The sequence below is a fragment of the Lactuca sativa genome, chromosome 1 (assembly GCF_002870075.4).
Source record: "Lactuca sativa cultivar Salinas chromosome 1, Lsat_Salinas_v11, whole genome shotgun sequence".
Lineage (NCBI taxonomy): Eukaryota > Viridiplantae > Streptophyta > Magnoliopsida > Asterales > Asteraceae > Lactuca > Lactuca sativa.
This window is the reverse complement of record NC_056623.2, coordinates 154,464,620-154,481,777: the sequence shown is the minus strand read 5'-3', so window position 1 is coordinate 154,481,777 and position 17,158 is coordinate 154,464,620. Positions and strand designations below refer to the sequence as shown.

Genomic DNA, 17,158 nt, shown 5'->3' with positions numbered 1-17,158 from the left:
GCATATTAGGCTATATATAGCCTTTATTAAGATGAATACAATGTAATTAAGATGAATACAAAGTAATGGGGTCTTTTGTTCTCACTTTTCACAGTTAACTCATTTGTAGATAAAAGTTATTTCTTTTTTTTTCCTCTGTGAAGTCGTATTTGAGAAGCACATCAACACAGTTTATTTATTTTTGGTCCTCTTTGCTCCACAAAGGCTTGATCGATTCTTTCACCATCTTTCTTTTATTTCCTTTTTTTAAAACTAGAGTTTGATGTAGTCAAACACATGTAATAGTTAAAAGTTAGGATCAGTAACATCAACTATGAATTCAACTTCATCAACTCAATAAATTAAGCAATTGTAGTCCCCTGCCATGGATAGGTGCAAAATCGTCCAACAAGGCAAGATTGTTCTTATGTGTTTAACTTTAATTTTTGTCATGTAATTCGTATTTTTCTAATTATATTATTTGGTTTTTTAATCGTACAACAGGAACGTGTTTCTATACACCATGAGCTTGCCCATTTGGTTCACAGTGCTGGTAATGTTGACACTCAATTTCACTTTTGATTTTCAAATTCATTATATGCTTGGTTGTGAAACTGATTTTATACAGGCAAGCAAGAACAACTGTGTCCTAATTCTTTATTTCATAACAAGTGGTGGTAGTAAATTACCAAATAGCCCTCTTGTTGTACCTCTGGTTATTGGACATGCTCCATTGACACACAAACTTAATATTTTAATCATGCTACTCAGCTACTGTTACAGATCAAATCAATAGTTACATACTTCTATTAAGATATTAAACATTGTGATTTTTATGAAAAAAAAGTACTGATTTTTATTCAATTATTTTTCCAGACAATTCATGCAGGTTTTGGAGAGAGCTATTTATCATCTGTTTTGTTTGAGAAGTTGAGGAAAGAAGTAGAAGAAATGCAACCAATTTCAGTTGATGATTTGTTAAAAGACAATAAGCAATGTAATATTTATGTTTCCCAAACTGATAAACTCAATACCATTTATCATGAATTTCCAGTTTCTTATAAAAAACATGCCAAACAGCCAATGATTGAGGTCCATGTGGGTGAGAAAATCAAAAAAGACAAAACTAAGAAGCATCAATATTCACACAAATCATAAACAATCAACAAATTTCATTGGAAAACATTAAAATTGTTAAGAAACATCAATAACTTCCAGATTACTCATACATTGTTTGTGTCTAAAACATGAAAAAGGTGCAGTTAACCAAAAAAAAATGTTATGAAGTATCTAGTTTTTCTTTTGCCCACAGAAACAACACATGTCATCATTATGTCTCTTGCAACGATTCATCCGCCTGATATATGAAAAAAATAAAATATTGTTAATATAATCATTACAGTTCGTTTTTTAATCATTAAATTATTATTATAATTACCTTTCTTTTTGAAGAACTAGTAGCATAATGACCCAATCCTTGACGCCCTTTTGTAGTAGTTGGACCAAGAGGATCCCAGATAGATAACTGTGGCATCATATCTACTTGCAAAGCTCGCATACAAGAACTTTGAGATGCATTCTCTAAAGGCATAGATTTTTTTCGATTGACTTGATCATCTAAAAGACTTATCAATATCGTATTGAGTTTTTGTATCTCCGAAGGAGAGTCCCTTGCTTGTTCAATTAGTTTAGTAAAATTCGAACGAACACAAAATAATGTGTAGGCACTAACTCCATTTTCATTATTTATTTCTCCGAGTCCGATACTAACACTACCCAGTTTGTACCTAGCTTCAAGGGTCCATCTCTGTAAAATATAGTGACTCGGCAGTTCTTGAACATGCTTCTTCTTCATCACATATAAGCTATGTTTGCATAAAATCCCATTTGTCTCATACATACAACACGAACATGTGACGCTGACTTGATTTAAAGAATGAAAGGTAACAATACGCCAATATTTTTTATCAACATCCAATTGCCCAACTCTATATGTGCTTTCTTCTGTAATTTTTTTTAGAGTCTCATGAGTCAAATTGGTAATAGCTTATGTCCATTCCTTTTTGAAAGTATCAAACATCTTTCTAGTATAACATTGACCTGCTTTTGCTTCGATTGGACGCACTGAAGAAAGAACCGGCCTCGAGTTCATAGTCTTGAAGTCTTCGTCTTCTTCGGCAACCCTTCGTGACTCAACTGCCTTGTCGTATTGCACAACGAATTCATTCAACATGGTCCTCGAGTTAACAAAACCATCAAAAAATGAACTGATACTTTCACTCTGCCCGGTTGTGGTCATACCAGCAAAGAAAATATCCTTCAAGAAGGGTTTAGCCCAATGTATACGTTGGTAATACATGTCACTAATCCAACAATAGCTTTCCAGTTCATACTTAATACGCATATCTTCCAATATTGCTTCAAATTGTTCAATGCTATCACTATTTACCCATTGTCTGTGTGTTTCTTGAAAATCACTGTAACGGGAAACATACGATCGAAGGTGCTCATTTTCATGCTTCCTGATATGCCATGAACAAAAACGCTGTTGAGTCTTTGGAAACACTTTTTTTATTGCATTGCCCATCGCTTTGTCTTGATCGGCAATAATTGTCTTCGGATACTTGCCAAACATACATTTGAGGAAATGTTCAAATAACCATTCAAATGTCTCTTCCTTTTCGTTTTCAAGCAATGCTCCACCAAAAAGTATAGATTGTCCATGATGATTCACCCCAGTAAAAGGAAAAAAAGGTATCTTGAATTTGTTAGTCATATAAGTGACATCAAACACAACAACATCTTTGAAGGCAATTGTTTGTTCAAGAAGGTAAACGTAATGGTTTTGCAAGATATCTAAGAGTTTTGAATAATAATTAAGAGTGACTTCATGTCATGCTAATAAACAATTCAAAACTAATACTTTTTTTTATCAAGGTATTTTAAGATAGAAAACCATTTCATGCATCACATTTTGTAGTATGTGAAATCTGCTGGATGAAAACACAATTATAAAATACATATGAGTTATTTAAAACATTTAAAATATTCATTTAGGGGTATGAACTCACCTGTAGATCGTGGTTTGGATGAACTAGACGATGTAGGATTATTAGGTGTCAAGTGAGGACTTGTACACACACTACGATCCTAATGAACTTATAATCACACATATATGCACTCAATTAGTCTTAAATTACTAATTGATAAAGTTAAGACATCCTAGAAGATAATAAACACTTTATATAAGTGTTTTAAGCCCAAAGGATTGCATATAAGCTATTGTGGGACAAGGCACTTGTGTTTAGGGTTCCAAAGGACCCTATACATGAGTTTACTCTCCATATATCCTCACAATTGGAGTTTACGGTTGTAAATTCTTGAGTTTACGGCCGTAAACTGCCAAACTTGGTGGTATTTTGTGTTTTGAAGTTGTAAATGATCCCTAGAATTATTCCAACTTGGTGGTTTAATTCTTGGAAGGGTTTAAGGCATAGAAACACCCCTTTGAGGAGTTTACGGCCTTAAGGCCATATCCTTTAGATTTTTCGGCCGTAAACTCTTAAGGATGGGTGTTTTTGATGCTTTCAAGTCTCATACACATGTAGTATAGGTCTTAAACTTTTATCCTAAGCATATGAAGGCATTAGGCACACTTTGATGCGCTTCTTTGATGTTCACGGCCCTAGAACCTTATTAGGGCCGTGAACTCACTTTGAGGGGTCATTTTGATGTGTTTTGATCCTTCATTTCAGTGGGAACAATTTCTAGTAAATGTGTAAGGCTTTAGGTGCCTTAAAAGCACCCTTTTGTCCATGATTTTGGAGTTCACGGTCCAAGATCTTCTTGGGCCGTGAACACCCAAACATATGTGTTTCTTGGTTGATTTCTTGTCCCTAATACACTTCTATACAAGCCCAAGGTAGTATCATATCATAAGGGAAGGTCTAGGCATTGTTTCGGGAGTTTACCGCCCAAGAACACCTTGGGGAGTAAACTCCTAAATCTAGTGATTTAGCCATCTAAATCATGTTATAAACACATAATATGCTTTCTAACACTACTAGAGAGAGAGTTACTCACCTTTTGGTATAAAAACCTGAAGATCCGTGAGAGAGAAAATGGCTTTTGTCTAGTTGTAAATGCGAGTAATGAATTAATTTGGTTTAGAATTCTATTTATAGTCCTGAGATATTTTTGGCAGAAAATATTTTTATTCCTGAAATGATTTCTCATATAGCAGAGTGTTGGAATAACAGTGTTGCACTAAATCCTAGTGCATCCACTCTCCTGGTATCTCCTGAAGTGTAAACCCTGAATTACTCAAACTTACACGAAAAAGTCTGAAAATTAACTGTAACTACTATAACTTCTATTGAAGTGATATTGTTTGTATAGAATGGAAATTTTGGGTTGTCACATCATCCCTCCTTTAAAAGGAATTTCATTCCGAAATTAGAATTTAAGCAATTAAGAAGTTACAAATAACTCAGCGAAAAGGTGAGGGTATTTCAGTTTCATTTGATCCTCTCGTTCCCAAGTGAATTTAGGTCCACGCTTTGCATTCCAGTGCACCTTCACTATCGGGATACGACTCTGCTTTGTTTGCTTGACCTCTCGATCCATAATCTCTACTGGTTCCTTCACGAAGTTGAGGCTCTCGTTGATCTCGATCTCATCGAGTAGAATAACAAGAGTCTCGTCGGACAGACACTTTTTCAAGTTCGAGACGTGGAAGGTAGGATGTACGTTACTGAGTTCGTGCGGTAGATTGAGATTGTAAGCTACAGGGCCGATTCTCGTGAGAATCTCGAAATGCCCTATGTATCTTGGATTGAGCTTCCCACACTTTCCAAAGTGTATCAAGCCCTTCCAGGGTGAGACCTTCAGTAGGACACGGTCGCCCACCTGGAATTCAAATGGTTTCCTCTGCTTGTCAGCGTAGCTTTTCTGTCAGTCTCTAGAGGTTTTCAATCATTCACGAATTTGAACGATCTTCTCCTTCATTTCCCGAATGATCTCCGGACCCGTGAGAGTGCTTTCGGGAACTCGTCCCTTATCTTACTGGGTATCACCCACTTCATCCCAGCACAGAGGGGATCTGCACTTTCTTCCATAAAGGGCCTCGAATGGAGCTGCTTTTATGCTCGTGTGATAACTGTTGTTGTAGAAAAATTCGACAAGGGGTAAATGGGTATGCCAAGCTTTTCCAAAGTCAATCACACAGGCACGCAACATATCTTCTAAGGTTTGGATAGTTCTCTCACTTTACCCGTCGGTTTGTGGATGGTAGGCTGTACTCATGTCCAACCTAGTTCCTAGGGAACTTTGTAACGACTCCCAGAACCTCGATGTCAATATACAATCTCTATTTGAGATAATGGATATAGGAACACCGTGCAGTCTTACAATCTCCCTAATGTAAGTCCTGGTATGTTTCTCCATCTTGTTTGTTTCTTTGATCGGCAGGAAGTGTTCAGACTTGGTCAGTCTATCGACGATGACCGATATGGAATCAAGTCCACCTATCGTCTTGGGCAACTTGGTTATGAAGTCCATAGTGATCCGCTCCCACTTCGATTCTGGTATCTCCGGTTGCTGTAGGAGACCAGAGGGGTTCTGGTATTCGACCTTGACCTTTGCGCAAGTAAGGCATTTACTCACGAAGATAGCAATATCTACTTTCATGTTAGGCCACCAGTAAAACTTTTTAAGATCCGGATACATCTTATCTGAACCCGGGTGGACGGAATAACGAGTGTTGTGAGCTTCCGTCATGATCAAGTCTCTGAAGCCACCGTGTTTCGGTGTCTAGATCCGATCCATGAGGTATAAGGCTCCGCCACCCTTGACTTCCAAGTTCTTATCCATCCCTCTAAGGGATTCACTAGACACATTTTTAGGTTTCAAAGCGTCGAGCTGAGCCTCCTTAATTTGCATGGACAAGTGTGAATGGATAGTTACAGTCAAAGATTTGACTCTATGACCAGTATATTCTTTCCGACTCAGGGCGTCGGCTACTACATTGGCTTTACCCGGATGATAACGAATTTCGCACTCGTAATCAATGAGTTGCTCTTCCCATCGTCGTTTTCTCATGTTGAGCTCTTTCTGGTCGAAAATGTGTTGTAGACTCTTGTGGTCTGTAAAGATCGTGCTTTTTGTACCATACAGGTAGTGTCACCAGATCTTCAGAGCAAATACGATTGCTCCTAGTTCAAGATCATGGGTGGTGTAGTTAACCTCATGTGTCTTCAGCTGTCTCGAGGCATAGGCTATGACTTTACCTCGCTACATCAGAACACATCCGAGTCCTTGATTTGATGCATCGCAATAGACAACGAAGTCCTCTATCCCTTCGGGGAGGGATAGTATTGGTGCGGTGCACAAGGCTCGTTTGAGCGTTTGGAACGCTCTTTCTTGTTTCTCTTCCCATTCAAAGGCTACGTTCTTCTAGGTCAGGGTTGTAAAATGTTTTGCTATGCGGGAGAAGTTCTGAATGAACTTGCGATAGTAGCCAGCCAGACCTAGAAATTGACGAATTTCTGTAGGTGTCTTCGGTGCTGACCAGTTCTCGATGGCCTTAATTTTGGAAGGGTCCACGTACATTCCCTCTTCGCTAACAACATGGCCCAAAAATTTGACTCGCTGAATCCAAAATTCGCACTTGGAGAACTTCACGTAGAGCTTCTCCGACCGCAATGTTTCTAAGATTTTACGGAGATGTTGGCTATGTTCCTCCTTATTTCGAGAGTAGATGAGTATGTCATCAATGAAGACGATGAAGAACCGATCCAAGTAAGGACGAAACCCCCTATTCATCAGATCCATGAATATTGCGGGCGCGTTAGTTAATCCGAACGGCATCACTACAAACTCGTAGTGCCTATAACGAGTTCGGAAGGCTGTCTTGGGAACATCCTCCTCTAACACTTGTAGTTGGTGATATCCGGATCGTAGATCTGTCTTCGAGAAGTAGTTGGCTCCTTGAAGTTGATCAAATAAATCATCAATGTGGGGCAAAGGATAACAATTTTTAATGGTAAGTTTGTTGAGTTCTCTATAGTCGATGCATATGCGAAATGATCCATCCTTCTTCTTGACGAACAAGGTCGGTGCTCCCCATGGTGAGAAGCTTGGTCTAATGAATCCCTTCTTGAGAAGTTCGTTAAGTTGACTGGAAAGTTCCTGCATCTCGGCCGGTGCCAGACGATAAGGAGATTTGGCTATGGGGGTAGCTCCTGGCACTAAGTCGATTCTGAAATCGACTTGGCGTTGCGGTGGTAAACCGGGAAGTTCTTCTGGGAAGATGTCGGGAAAGTTGCATACTTCTGGGATGTCCTGAATGTTTTTCGTTTCTTGACTTGTATCAACGACGTGTGCGAGGAATACATGATATTCCTTTCGCAAGCACTTTTGGGCTTGAATGCACGAAATGATGCGAAGGCTCATACTAGGTTTGTCGTCGTAGATAATTAAGGTTTCGTTGTTAGGAAGGTTAAGACGAACTCCTTTTTCAAAGCATATGATGTCGGCGCGAAGAAGACTTAACCAATCCATGCTGATGATAACGTCGAAACATTTAATTGGGACTGGCATGAGATCTATCTTGAATGTATGGCCATCTAATGTTAATGTACAACCTATGTATATGCAGTTAGTACTCTCCGTTTTCCCATTAGCCATTTCTACCATAAATGAATTATCTAATGCACAAGGTTTTTGTTTAAGCGGGTGTGCAAATTTGCAACTTACGAAACCTTTCTCTGCTCCAATGTCGAAAAGTATGCAAGCATATGAGTTATTGAGGAGAAATGTACCAGTAACTATCATAGGATCAGCTACTGCTTCCTCGTGGCCTAGGGCCATAACTCTTCCTACTCCTCCAGCCATCCCCACTTTAGGGAAGTTCCTCTTGTAGTGGCCCACTTCGCCACAACCGTAGCAAGTTTGGCCTGTACCGGCGTTAGGAACCTGGGCGGCCTGAGCTGTTGGACTCTTGCAGAAACGGATTGTGTGTCCCTTCCTATTGCAGTTAGAGCACTGCATCTCCTTGCAAGGTCTGTGGTGGTGGAAATTACACTTGGTGCACCTCGGGAGAGTTCCAGCATATGTTTTTGCTGGTAAGGGGTTCGCAGGGACAATGGGAGTCACTGTGGCAGCATTGATCGCCACAAGTTGTTATTTCTTGGAGGATCCTTGCGAAGCCCCTCTTTTCCTCTGATTCCACCCCTTCCTGTTGTGTTCGGGGTTGGGCTTTTGTGCTACGGGTGTAGCGATTGTTGGGTTCTGAGGTTTCCTGTGATCTGTGAGAGATTGTGCCAGTTCCTTGGCACTATCAAAAGTTATAGGCCTGGAGGCTAACACACTTGACTGGATCTGGGGCGACAGTCCCCAGATATATCTCTCTATCTTCTTGCTCTCGAGATTAACCATATCAGGGCATAAGTTTGCCAGATCACAGAACCTATTTGTGTAGGTCGTGGTGTTGGATCCAACCATTTGTAGACCCCAGAATTCCTACTCGAGTTTTTGTACTTCACCTCGAGGACAATATTCTTTCATCAGCATGTCTTTCAACTTTTCCCAGCCGATAGAATACGGCACCACCAAAGTCAGATACTTAACATGGTCGTTCCACCATGTTAGTGCTCTGTCAGAGAATGTACAAGCTGCGAACTTGACCTTGTTGCCTTCTTGGCATCCGTAGATTTCAAAGACAAATTCCATCTTTTGAATCCATTGCCTTAACACCATAACCCCACCAGTACCATTGAAGCTGCGGGGTTTGGCGTTCGTGAAGTCCTTATAGGTGCATTCCCGAGGGTGCCCATGGCTTTCACCATGGTTCGAGGGAGGTGCACCTGATCCTGATCCACTAGGGACAGGAGTGTTGATTGCTAACACAGCAGCTGCATCTGCCGCTGTGAAAGCTGCCTGGAACATGTTGGCATCGAAAGGAGTAGGTGGTTAAAGAGGTTCAGGTGGAGGTGGAGGTGGTGGTATCGGTGCTTCGTTGTTTGGCTTACGCCTGGTATTTCTGCGTGGCGGCATCTTTAACTATACGCTTAAATGATGAAGACATGGATAAGAATAAATGATTAATGAACGTGTCTCATGGACTAACTCCCCATAGTCCAACAACAGAATGAATAGAATGACTAAATGAAGATGACAACATTTGGATAATGATTTCCATAAGATTAGATATCTGTCAGTTATACTGGAATTACAGATGTAACAAGTAAGGGAAAAATGGCCTAGAAGTAGGCCTTACATCAACCAAGATGGAAAATTTTGATAGAATTAAGACTAGATCAAGACCTAATAGGTCTAAGATTTATAAAGATAGGAAATTAGACCAAAGTTTTTCATAAACTAGGTTATATCCAAAAGATGAGTCGACGAGATTCTATCGGCGACGAGAACTTCTAGCATGAGTTCTTGATCCCGATAGTAGACGTTCCATGTCCCTCACACGCCTGTCAGCTCTCACTTGCTGAGATCGAAGTTCCCTAACTTTAGCTTGAGTGTCTGCAAGTTCCCTCTGCAGATTTGCATTGCGGACCAGAGTCCTTTCATGAGCAGACTCTAGTTGGCGAATGTGGACAGTGTTAACGCCAGAGTTGGCTTCAATCTCCACGACCCTTTCATGAGCAGACTCTAGTTGGCGAATGTGGACAGTGTTAACGCCAGAGTTGGCTTCAATCTCCACGACCCGGTTAATAGTTGCTTGACCTAGTATCGTGATTCTGGAAATTCTACGAACCATGATTGGTAGGACTCTATCAGCAGAACCTCCTTTAGTGAGGTTGTAGAAACTTCGGTCTCAATTGTAGGGAATGGGATGACCTTGTTCCTAACTCCATCTAGTCAAGTTAGTGGCCTATAGAGGTGTGGGTCCTTGAAACACAGGACGGGGGTTCAGGTTTGGGTTTTGAGCAGTTGGGGGTAGGTTGTTGACTTTAGGCTCCGAGTCAGAACTCTCGGAAAAACCCTCAGCATGGTGATCATCCAAAGGGATTAAGTGATCATCTTCTGATTCTGCCTCTAGCCAACCAGCATTGCCTTGGTTTGGGAAGTACGGATCTCCATGGTGAAATCCAGCCATTTTAATCTACGCGAGAAAAGGGATATAAGAAATAGCTAAATAGAAGAACTAACTAAGATAATTAGAGTAAGACCAAATACCCCTATGATATTTCTTTATGGTTGTGTTGGTAAGTTTTTAGAGTTGTTGCCATATCACAACCATTCTTGGGCATATGCTAATCACTCCTCGGACCAGCATAGTTGATCAGGCTATGCCATTCCCAAGACTGACCATATATCCCCAGGTTTACTTGTGATATTCAAAAATCATAATACTTTTGTTCTTGTCATTGTGACACTGGTTTTAGTATGAATGCAGGCACGTATTCTTTTTTAAATATTTTATTATTTAAAAGTATAACTCTTAGACAGAGTGTTTTAATCCCAATGTATTTATAGTTAGTATATCTTTTATGGGTTGATATACTATATTCACTATAAACAATGCTCTGATACCAATCTGTCACACCCCAAAACCACGAACGGCGGAAACGTTCATGGGTGGAGGACGTCATGTACAGTATCACAACAATGTGAAATAGTAAACAAGCAAAAACATCATCCATTGCATTATAAGTAAAGTTTTAATACATGTGTATTTTTTCATTGTAATAAGACACCAAAAATATATAATCAAAATAAAAGACGAGACTTGTCTGTGCTCCATCTTCTCAAAACCTGGCCAGCGTACCTGGCTACTGGTGACCTGAGAATACAATTTATTTTGAAAGAGAGTATCAGCTTTAAAGTTGGTGAATTCATAAGTATTTAAGTGTCATTGTCTTGCTTTGTAAAGCTGTTATGAATGTCATGAAAAAACTTTAGGTAAGACAGTTGATATAAGTACGAAAAACCCTAAGAATTCCCTTATTTCCTACTAGTATGAAATGTAGTCTTCCACCAAGACCCGAATATTTTTTTATGACAATGTAGTCTTCTAGCAAGACCCGAATGTTTTTTTATGACAATGTAGTCTTCTACCAAGACCCGAATGTTTTGTTATGATAATGTAGTCTTCTACCAAGACCCGAATGTTTTGTAAGTAAAATGATAGTTTTTCCTTCTTTTTGACTACTACAAACAGTAATTAGTCTAACTCATCGTTTATGTGAATATATAACAAAGTAAAGTAAATAGGAAAAATATAATCATGTAAGTGTTATCCCTGGATACCAGGATTATCACGCCATCACATTAAGCGATATGTATAACCTAATGAACCTCCGAAGATGGTCCAATTGTCCTATGTAGCAAAAGCAGGTTGGAGGAAGGGTTAGTCCCGTAGCCGACTCCTAATATAAGTGGTAACCTAATGATCATCTGAAGATTTTCTTCTCATCCTCTGTTGCAATAGCAGGATGGATGAATGGTTAGTTCCGATATCAATCTATCTATTATAAGTGATAATCTTAGAGATCTGTAGATGTTCATCACCCAGCGCTGCTAATAGCTGGGTTCCAGAATGGTTAGTCCCGTCTAGACATCCCGTCGAACAGGGATAGGCAGGAACATTTACACAGAAGGTACGAATAAATCTTCCTCATAACTCTAGGTACAAGTATCCAGGTAAGTGAATACAGGATAATGTATCTGTGTAACAGTACTAATGTATGGTATTCATGTAAGCGTATTCAGATAAATGTATCTATGAAAACGTACATATGTATCATGTAATCCTAGATAAATGTACTCATGTATCATGTAATCCTAGATAAATGTACTCATGTATCATGTAATGTACTGGTATAGACTCATGAATGAACTGAGTCTTGTGTAATTCCTTCTAATAGGAATATTGTTTTGTATCTTCTAACTATCCCTATGATAATTAACTGAAAGGTATTTTAAGATTGAAAACCATTTCATGCATCACATTTTGTAGTATGTGAAATCTGCTGGATGAAAACACAGTTATAAAATACATATGAGTGATGTAATAACATGTTGTTTTCTACTTGTATTCCTCACCCATTAAAGCATTTAAAAACATTTAAAATATTCATTTAGGGGTATGAACTCACCTGTAGATGGTGGTTTGGATGAACTGGATGGTGTAGGATTGTTAGGTGTCAAGTGAGGACTTGTACACACACTACGATCCTAATGAACTTATAATCACACATATATGCACTCAATTAGTCTTAAATTACTAATTGCTAAAGTTAAGACATCCTAGTACATAATAAACACTTTATATAAGTGTTCTAAGCCCTAAGGATTGCATCTAAGCTATTGTAGGACAAGGCACTTGTGTTTGGGGTTCCAAAGGACCCTATACATGAGTTTACTCTCCATATATCCTCACACATGGAGTTTACGGTTGTAAAATCTTGAGTTTACGGCCGTAAACTCGCAAACTTGGTGGTATTTTGTGTTTTGAAGTTCTAAATGATCCCTAGAATGATTCCAACTTGGTGGTTTAATTCTTGGAAGGGTTTAAGGCATAGAAACACCCCTTTGAGGAGTTTACGGCCTTAAGGCCATTTCCATTAGAGTTTGCGACCTTAAACTCTTAAGGATGGGTGTTTTCGATGCTTTCAAGTCTCATACACATGTAGTATAGGTTTTAAACTTTTGTCCCAAGCATATGAAGGCCTTAGGCACACTTTGGCGCCTTTCTTTGATGTTCACGGCCCAAGAACCTTATTAGGGCCGTGAACTCACTTTGAAGGGTGATTTTGATGTGTTTTGGTCCTTCATTTAAGTGGGAACAATTTCTTGTAAATGTATAACGCTTTAGGTGCCTTAAAAGCACCCTTTTGTCCATGATTTTGGAGTTCACGGTCCAAGATCTTCTTGGGCCGTGAACACCCAAACATATGTGTTTCTTGGTTGATTTCTTGTCCCTAATACACTTCTATACAAGCCCAAAGTAGTATCATATCATAAGGGAAGGTCTAGGCATTGTTTCCGGAGTTTACCGCCCAAGAACACCTTGGGGAGTAAACTCCTAAATCTAGTGATTTAGCAATCTAAATCATGTTATAAACACATAATAAGCTTTCTAACACTACTAGAGAGAGTTACTCAGGTTTTGGTATAAAAAACCAAAGATCCGTGAGAGAGAAAATGGCTTTTCTCTAGTTGGAAATGCGAATAATGATTGAATTTGGTTCATAATTCTATTTATAGTCCTGAGATATTTTTGGCAGAAAATATTTTTATTCCTTAAATGATTTCTCATATAACAGAGTGTTGGAATAATAGTGTTGCACTAAACCCTAGTGCATCCACTCTCCTGATATCTCCTGAAGTGTAAACCCTGAATTACTCAAACTTACATGAAAAAGTCTGAAAATTATCTGTGATAGCTATAACTTCTATTGAAGTGATATTGTTTGTACAGAATGGAAATTTCGGGTTGTCACAGGTGTCATGGTCAAGTCGTGATTGTGTGTATCATTATATGAGTCCACCAACCACTTCCCATCCTCCTATTTTGTTATTCGAAGTTTTGCTTGGCATCCTGTTCTAACATCTCTATGACGTTTTTTCTCATTTTCACTTGAAGCATTTTTGTCCATCCGTTTGAAACCTTCTTTGTTGCATACATATATCTTCCGAAAAGGCTCATTTGTTTTAGGATTTTTAACTGTGTCATCTCTACGTATTCCAAATCCATGCAAAAAAGAATAATCATTATAAAATGTATAGGCGTCATCGGGTGTATCAAAAACTTTTCCCAGTATCCTTTCATCATTAACATCATCTTCGTCAAATTCAATGTTCACCTCGAAATCGTTAAGTTCTTCAGATTCATATGTTGCTTCTACAAAATCATTTGTGTCAACATTTTCATTTATATACGGTTCGATTGCCTGATCAGCTGCTTCTGGTTCAAACATCATAACCTGCACAAAACCACACGTAAAAAACAATAAGAACTTGACCCTATTAATGCCATTCCAGTAACTTTTTAGAGATGGTCTAAAATTTTCATTATATCAAAAGCAATAAATTATACTAAATTTGATCAAACAAAAGCAGCATGGATAATAATAGAACATATGAAATAAAAATTTCCGTTGATAAACAATCGGAACTAGAAAACATATGCAAAATCAATACTTAAAAGTGAAATCAATGGTAATTGTGAATTGTTTTGCCTATGAATTTGAACGAGAAAATTAACACAAAAATTTTTCGACTAATCTAATACTCCAAAAAATTAACACCAAATTTTATCAATAAATTGCTTTGCCTATGAATTTCGATTTCTTTGTAATCGTTTTTGAAAAATCTGAAATTTTACATTAAATAGTTAAATACCGTCATCACAATAAAAATATAAAATTTTTATATCAATTGGTTAAAGATTTAGAAGGGTGTAAATTACATAATTTATGACTAAATCCTTTTGATAATGATTTTTGTAACTAATAAAAGAATAAAAAAACGTTTGCAATATATATATATATATATATATATATATATATATATATATATATATATATATATATATATATATATATATATATATATTGGATGAACCATGCAAGAGAATTTAAGAATACTATATTCAAGAACTTAAATACTCAAATTGATAACAATAACTAATTAACAATGAATTGAATTTTATAATAAAGAAAAATATAATGAATGAAGTAGCATGACCCTGTGATGCAAGAATGACGGCAACCTACTAGAAAAAAATTCACAACTGGCTAAAGGTAATAGGCGATTATGGAAGCAACAAGGATCAACTTTTAGTTGTTATTTTTTTCAATAAGGAAACAACCGTGTTTAAGGAAATTGTTATTTTTTTCAATTAAATTAAACCACCAATCAAAACTACATAGTTTTAAGCATTGGGTACCTAACCTTATATACCCTTAAGGGTATATTCACTTTTCCATATATATATATATATATATATATATATATATATATATATATATATATATATATATATATATATAGGTGTAAGGGGTGACGAGTGAAAAGAGATATAGAATATTGGAGGGGAGCTTAAGTGTGTGTATTCTAATGTGTGTTCTAGAGAGAGAAACAAGAGAGAATAAGAGGCATTTGTATGTGGGAATCTTGTAAGGAACTTCATTCTAATCATTCATACAAGATTAAAGTTATTCTTCTTCTCCTTCTCTTCTATTTTGATCTGACATCATCCAATTGATTGGGATTCCACACCATTAATTGGATCTGATTAATACACAAGTATATTTAGGGACTTACACTAACCTTGGAAGTCATGGAGCTGAATTTTTCCTCCTCTCTCTCTCTTTATCTCTCTCTCTTGCTTCCTCCAAATTCTTTTGGTGTTTGTGATTCATTAGAGGCACAACATTTGAGGTGCTAAGGTTCTCGAAGCTTCAAGATCTACAATCGAAAATCAAGGTATTTATCTAACTTGTTTACTTGATATTCAATTAGTTTTGTTGTATGCTTGATTAGGGTTTTGTATGTCATGGACAATATGCATGTATCGTTAGAAAAACTAGATCCGAGCATTAGGGTATTCATGAACACCATAGAAATGTTGTTATGCTCATGACCCATCAGTGTAATCAAAGCTTAGATTGTTTATTCTAATGTTTTTGATGCAAAGTTTATTGTTCAAATCTACAAAATTTGTTTTTTTGTTTTTGACTAAACTCACAATGTGACCATAGAGGGTGACGACAGTAGTTCAACTGTTTGTTGGATTATAAATTTTTTTCCTTGATTTGCTTTGGATAATTACCATAAATTATTTTTTCAAATTAAAAATTAGATTATCATAAGATAATGATAAATAATTTAAGATAATTGTCAATTCAAATTAATGGATAATTCTCAATTTAAGATAATTACTGGCTTCATAAGATAAGGATTAATCATTTGTAAATTGATTTGAATTATCTTGTATGAAAAAGATTAGGTCAAATTATGTGATAAATATTGATAATATGATTATCTTATAAGTTTCGAATTTGATCTAAGTAATGTTTTGAAAAATTTTAAAACATGCCCTCAACTTTTGGAATTTAATTTTTTGGATTAAAAGTTTAATTTTGAACTTATTAAATTCCAAACCCTAGAATTTTACAAGTTTAAAATTCACCCTATACTATTATAATATTATAAGAATAATTATTATATATGTATAACTTAAATGCTAGTCTTACCGTTAGTAGGCCTCATTCACGAAGCCGATCTATAAGGGGGCATAAGGATATGGCCTATAAAATGGCCATTTAATGGGTGTCTACTCTCACCCACCGCTTCCTTGATTGGTGGAGAGTCGTTAGCCGAACGGTTATGATAAGGCACCCTTTCTTCACTAAAGGTATAATTAATTTTTAATGTAACTAAATGTTTTTATAAAATTCCCAGTCTTAGTTACTTTAGACAAAAGTGAATTTGATGCAATTCCATGAAATTACACTTTGTACCCTTGCTAAGATGTTAGTGGAACGAGTGTGGTTAACTGCCACACTAATTAGGCTCTAAGCAAAGGTGGAAAAGGGTGACTCGATGTTTGTCATAGATCGATGGAGCGTGTGTGGTTAACACACACGTCGATTAGCTGACCGTAACATTGGGGGCACCATGTACATTTTGCATGGTTATTCACACCCGCTTTGTGAGCCTCAACATTCCAGTCACAAACTTGAGGGGAATATTGTGCTTTAAACATGGCATTGAGAATTTCAATTAATATCAAAATATCTAGGAGTTTTCAATACATTTAAAACTTAATTTAAATTTGTTTTTCATGGCGGAAATTAGTGAATGGCCATTCATTTAACTTCAAATTATTTGCTATTTAGATTACGACATCCCTCTTCTAAATTGTGAATAATGTTATTGGATCCTAGCCCTAATTTTTCATTTGGGTGTTTAATTGGTGATTTTTTATCTAATCAAATTTTTTCTCTTTTCTTTTTCTAATGTCAAACTTGAAGAACATCTCTTTTGGTTCAAATGCCTCTAGCTCGTTCCCACTCATGAACTTGTGTGAGAGGGTGATCTTCGACGAAAACAATCTCAATGATTGGATCTACAACATAAGGATGGTCACCTGCTACAAGGAAAAAGAATATGTCCTTGACAAAGAACTGAAAGAGGTGGACATGAACAATGCCAC

The 17,158-nt window shown here is 37.2% G+C and overlaps 1 protein-coding gene across 1 annotated transcript; it reads right to left on the bottom strand.

Annotated features, from left to right (window-relative positions):
- Positions 1-1,309: 1,309 nt before the first annotated feature.
- Positions 1,310-2,755, bottom strand: LOC111913675 (protein FAR1-RELATED SEQUENCE 5-like). Its single transcript, XM_023909395.1, has 3 exons — positions 2,080-2,755; positions 1,418-1,983; positions 1,310-1,336 (listed from the first exon to the last, which is right to left on the bottom strand). The coding sequence occupies exons 1-3, from the start codon at positions 2,753-2,755 to the stop codon at positions 1,310-1,312; spliced, it is 1,269 nt and encodes a 422-aa protein (XP_023765163.1).
- Between the last annotated feature and the right edge of the window lie 14,403 nt (positions 2,756-17,158).

Bases quoted from the DNA above. Each gene is read 5' to 3' on its own strand.
- LOC111913675 (XM_023909395.1), bottom strand. From the start codon at position 2,755: ATGACTAACAAATTCAAGATACCTTTTTTTCCTTTTACTGGGGTGAAT. The intron at 1,984-2,079 runs GTCAATGTTATA...AAAAAATTACAG, and splicing joins TCCAATCGAAGCAAAAGCAG to AAGAAAGCACATATAGAGTT. The intron at 1,337-1,417 runs GTAATTATAATA...TTCATATATCAG, and splicing joins CTAGTTCTTCAAAAAGAAAG to GCGGATGAATCGTTGCAAGA.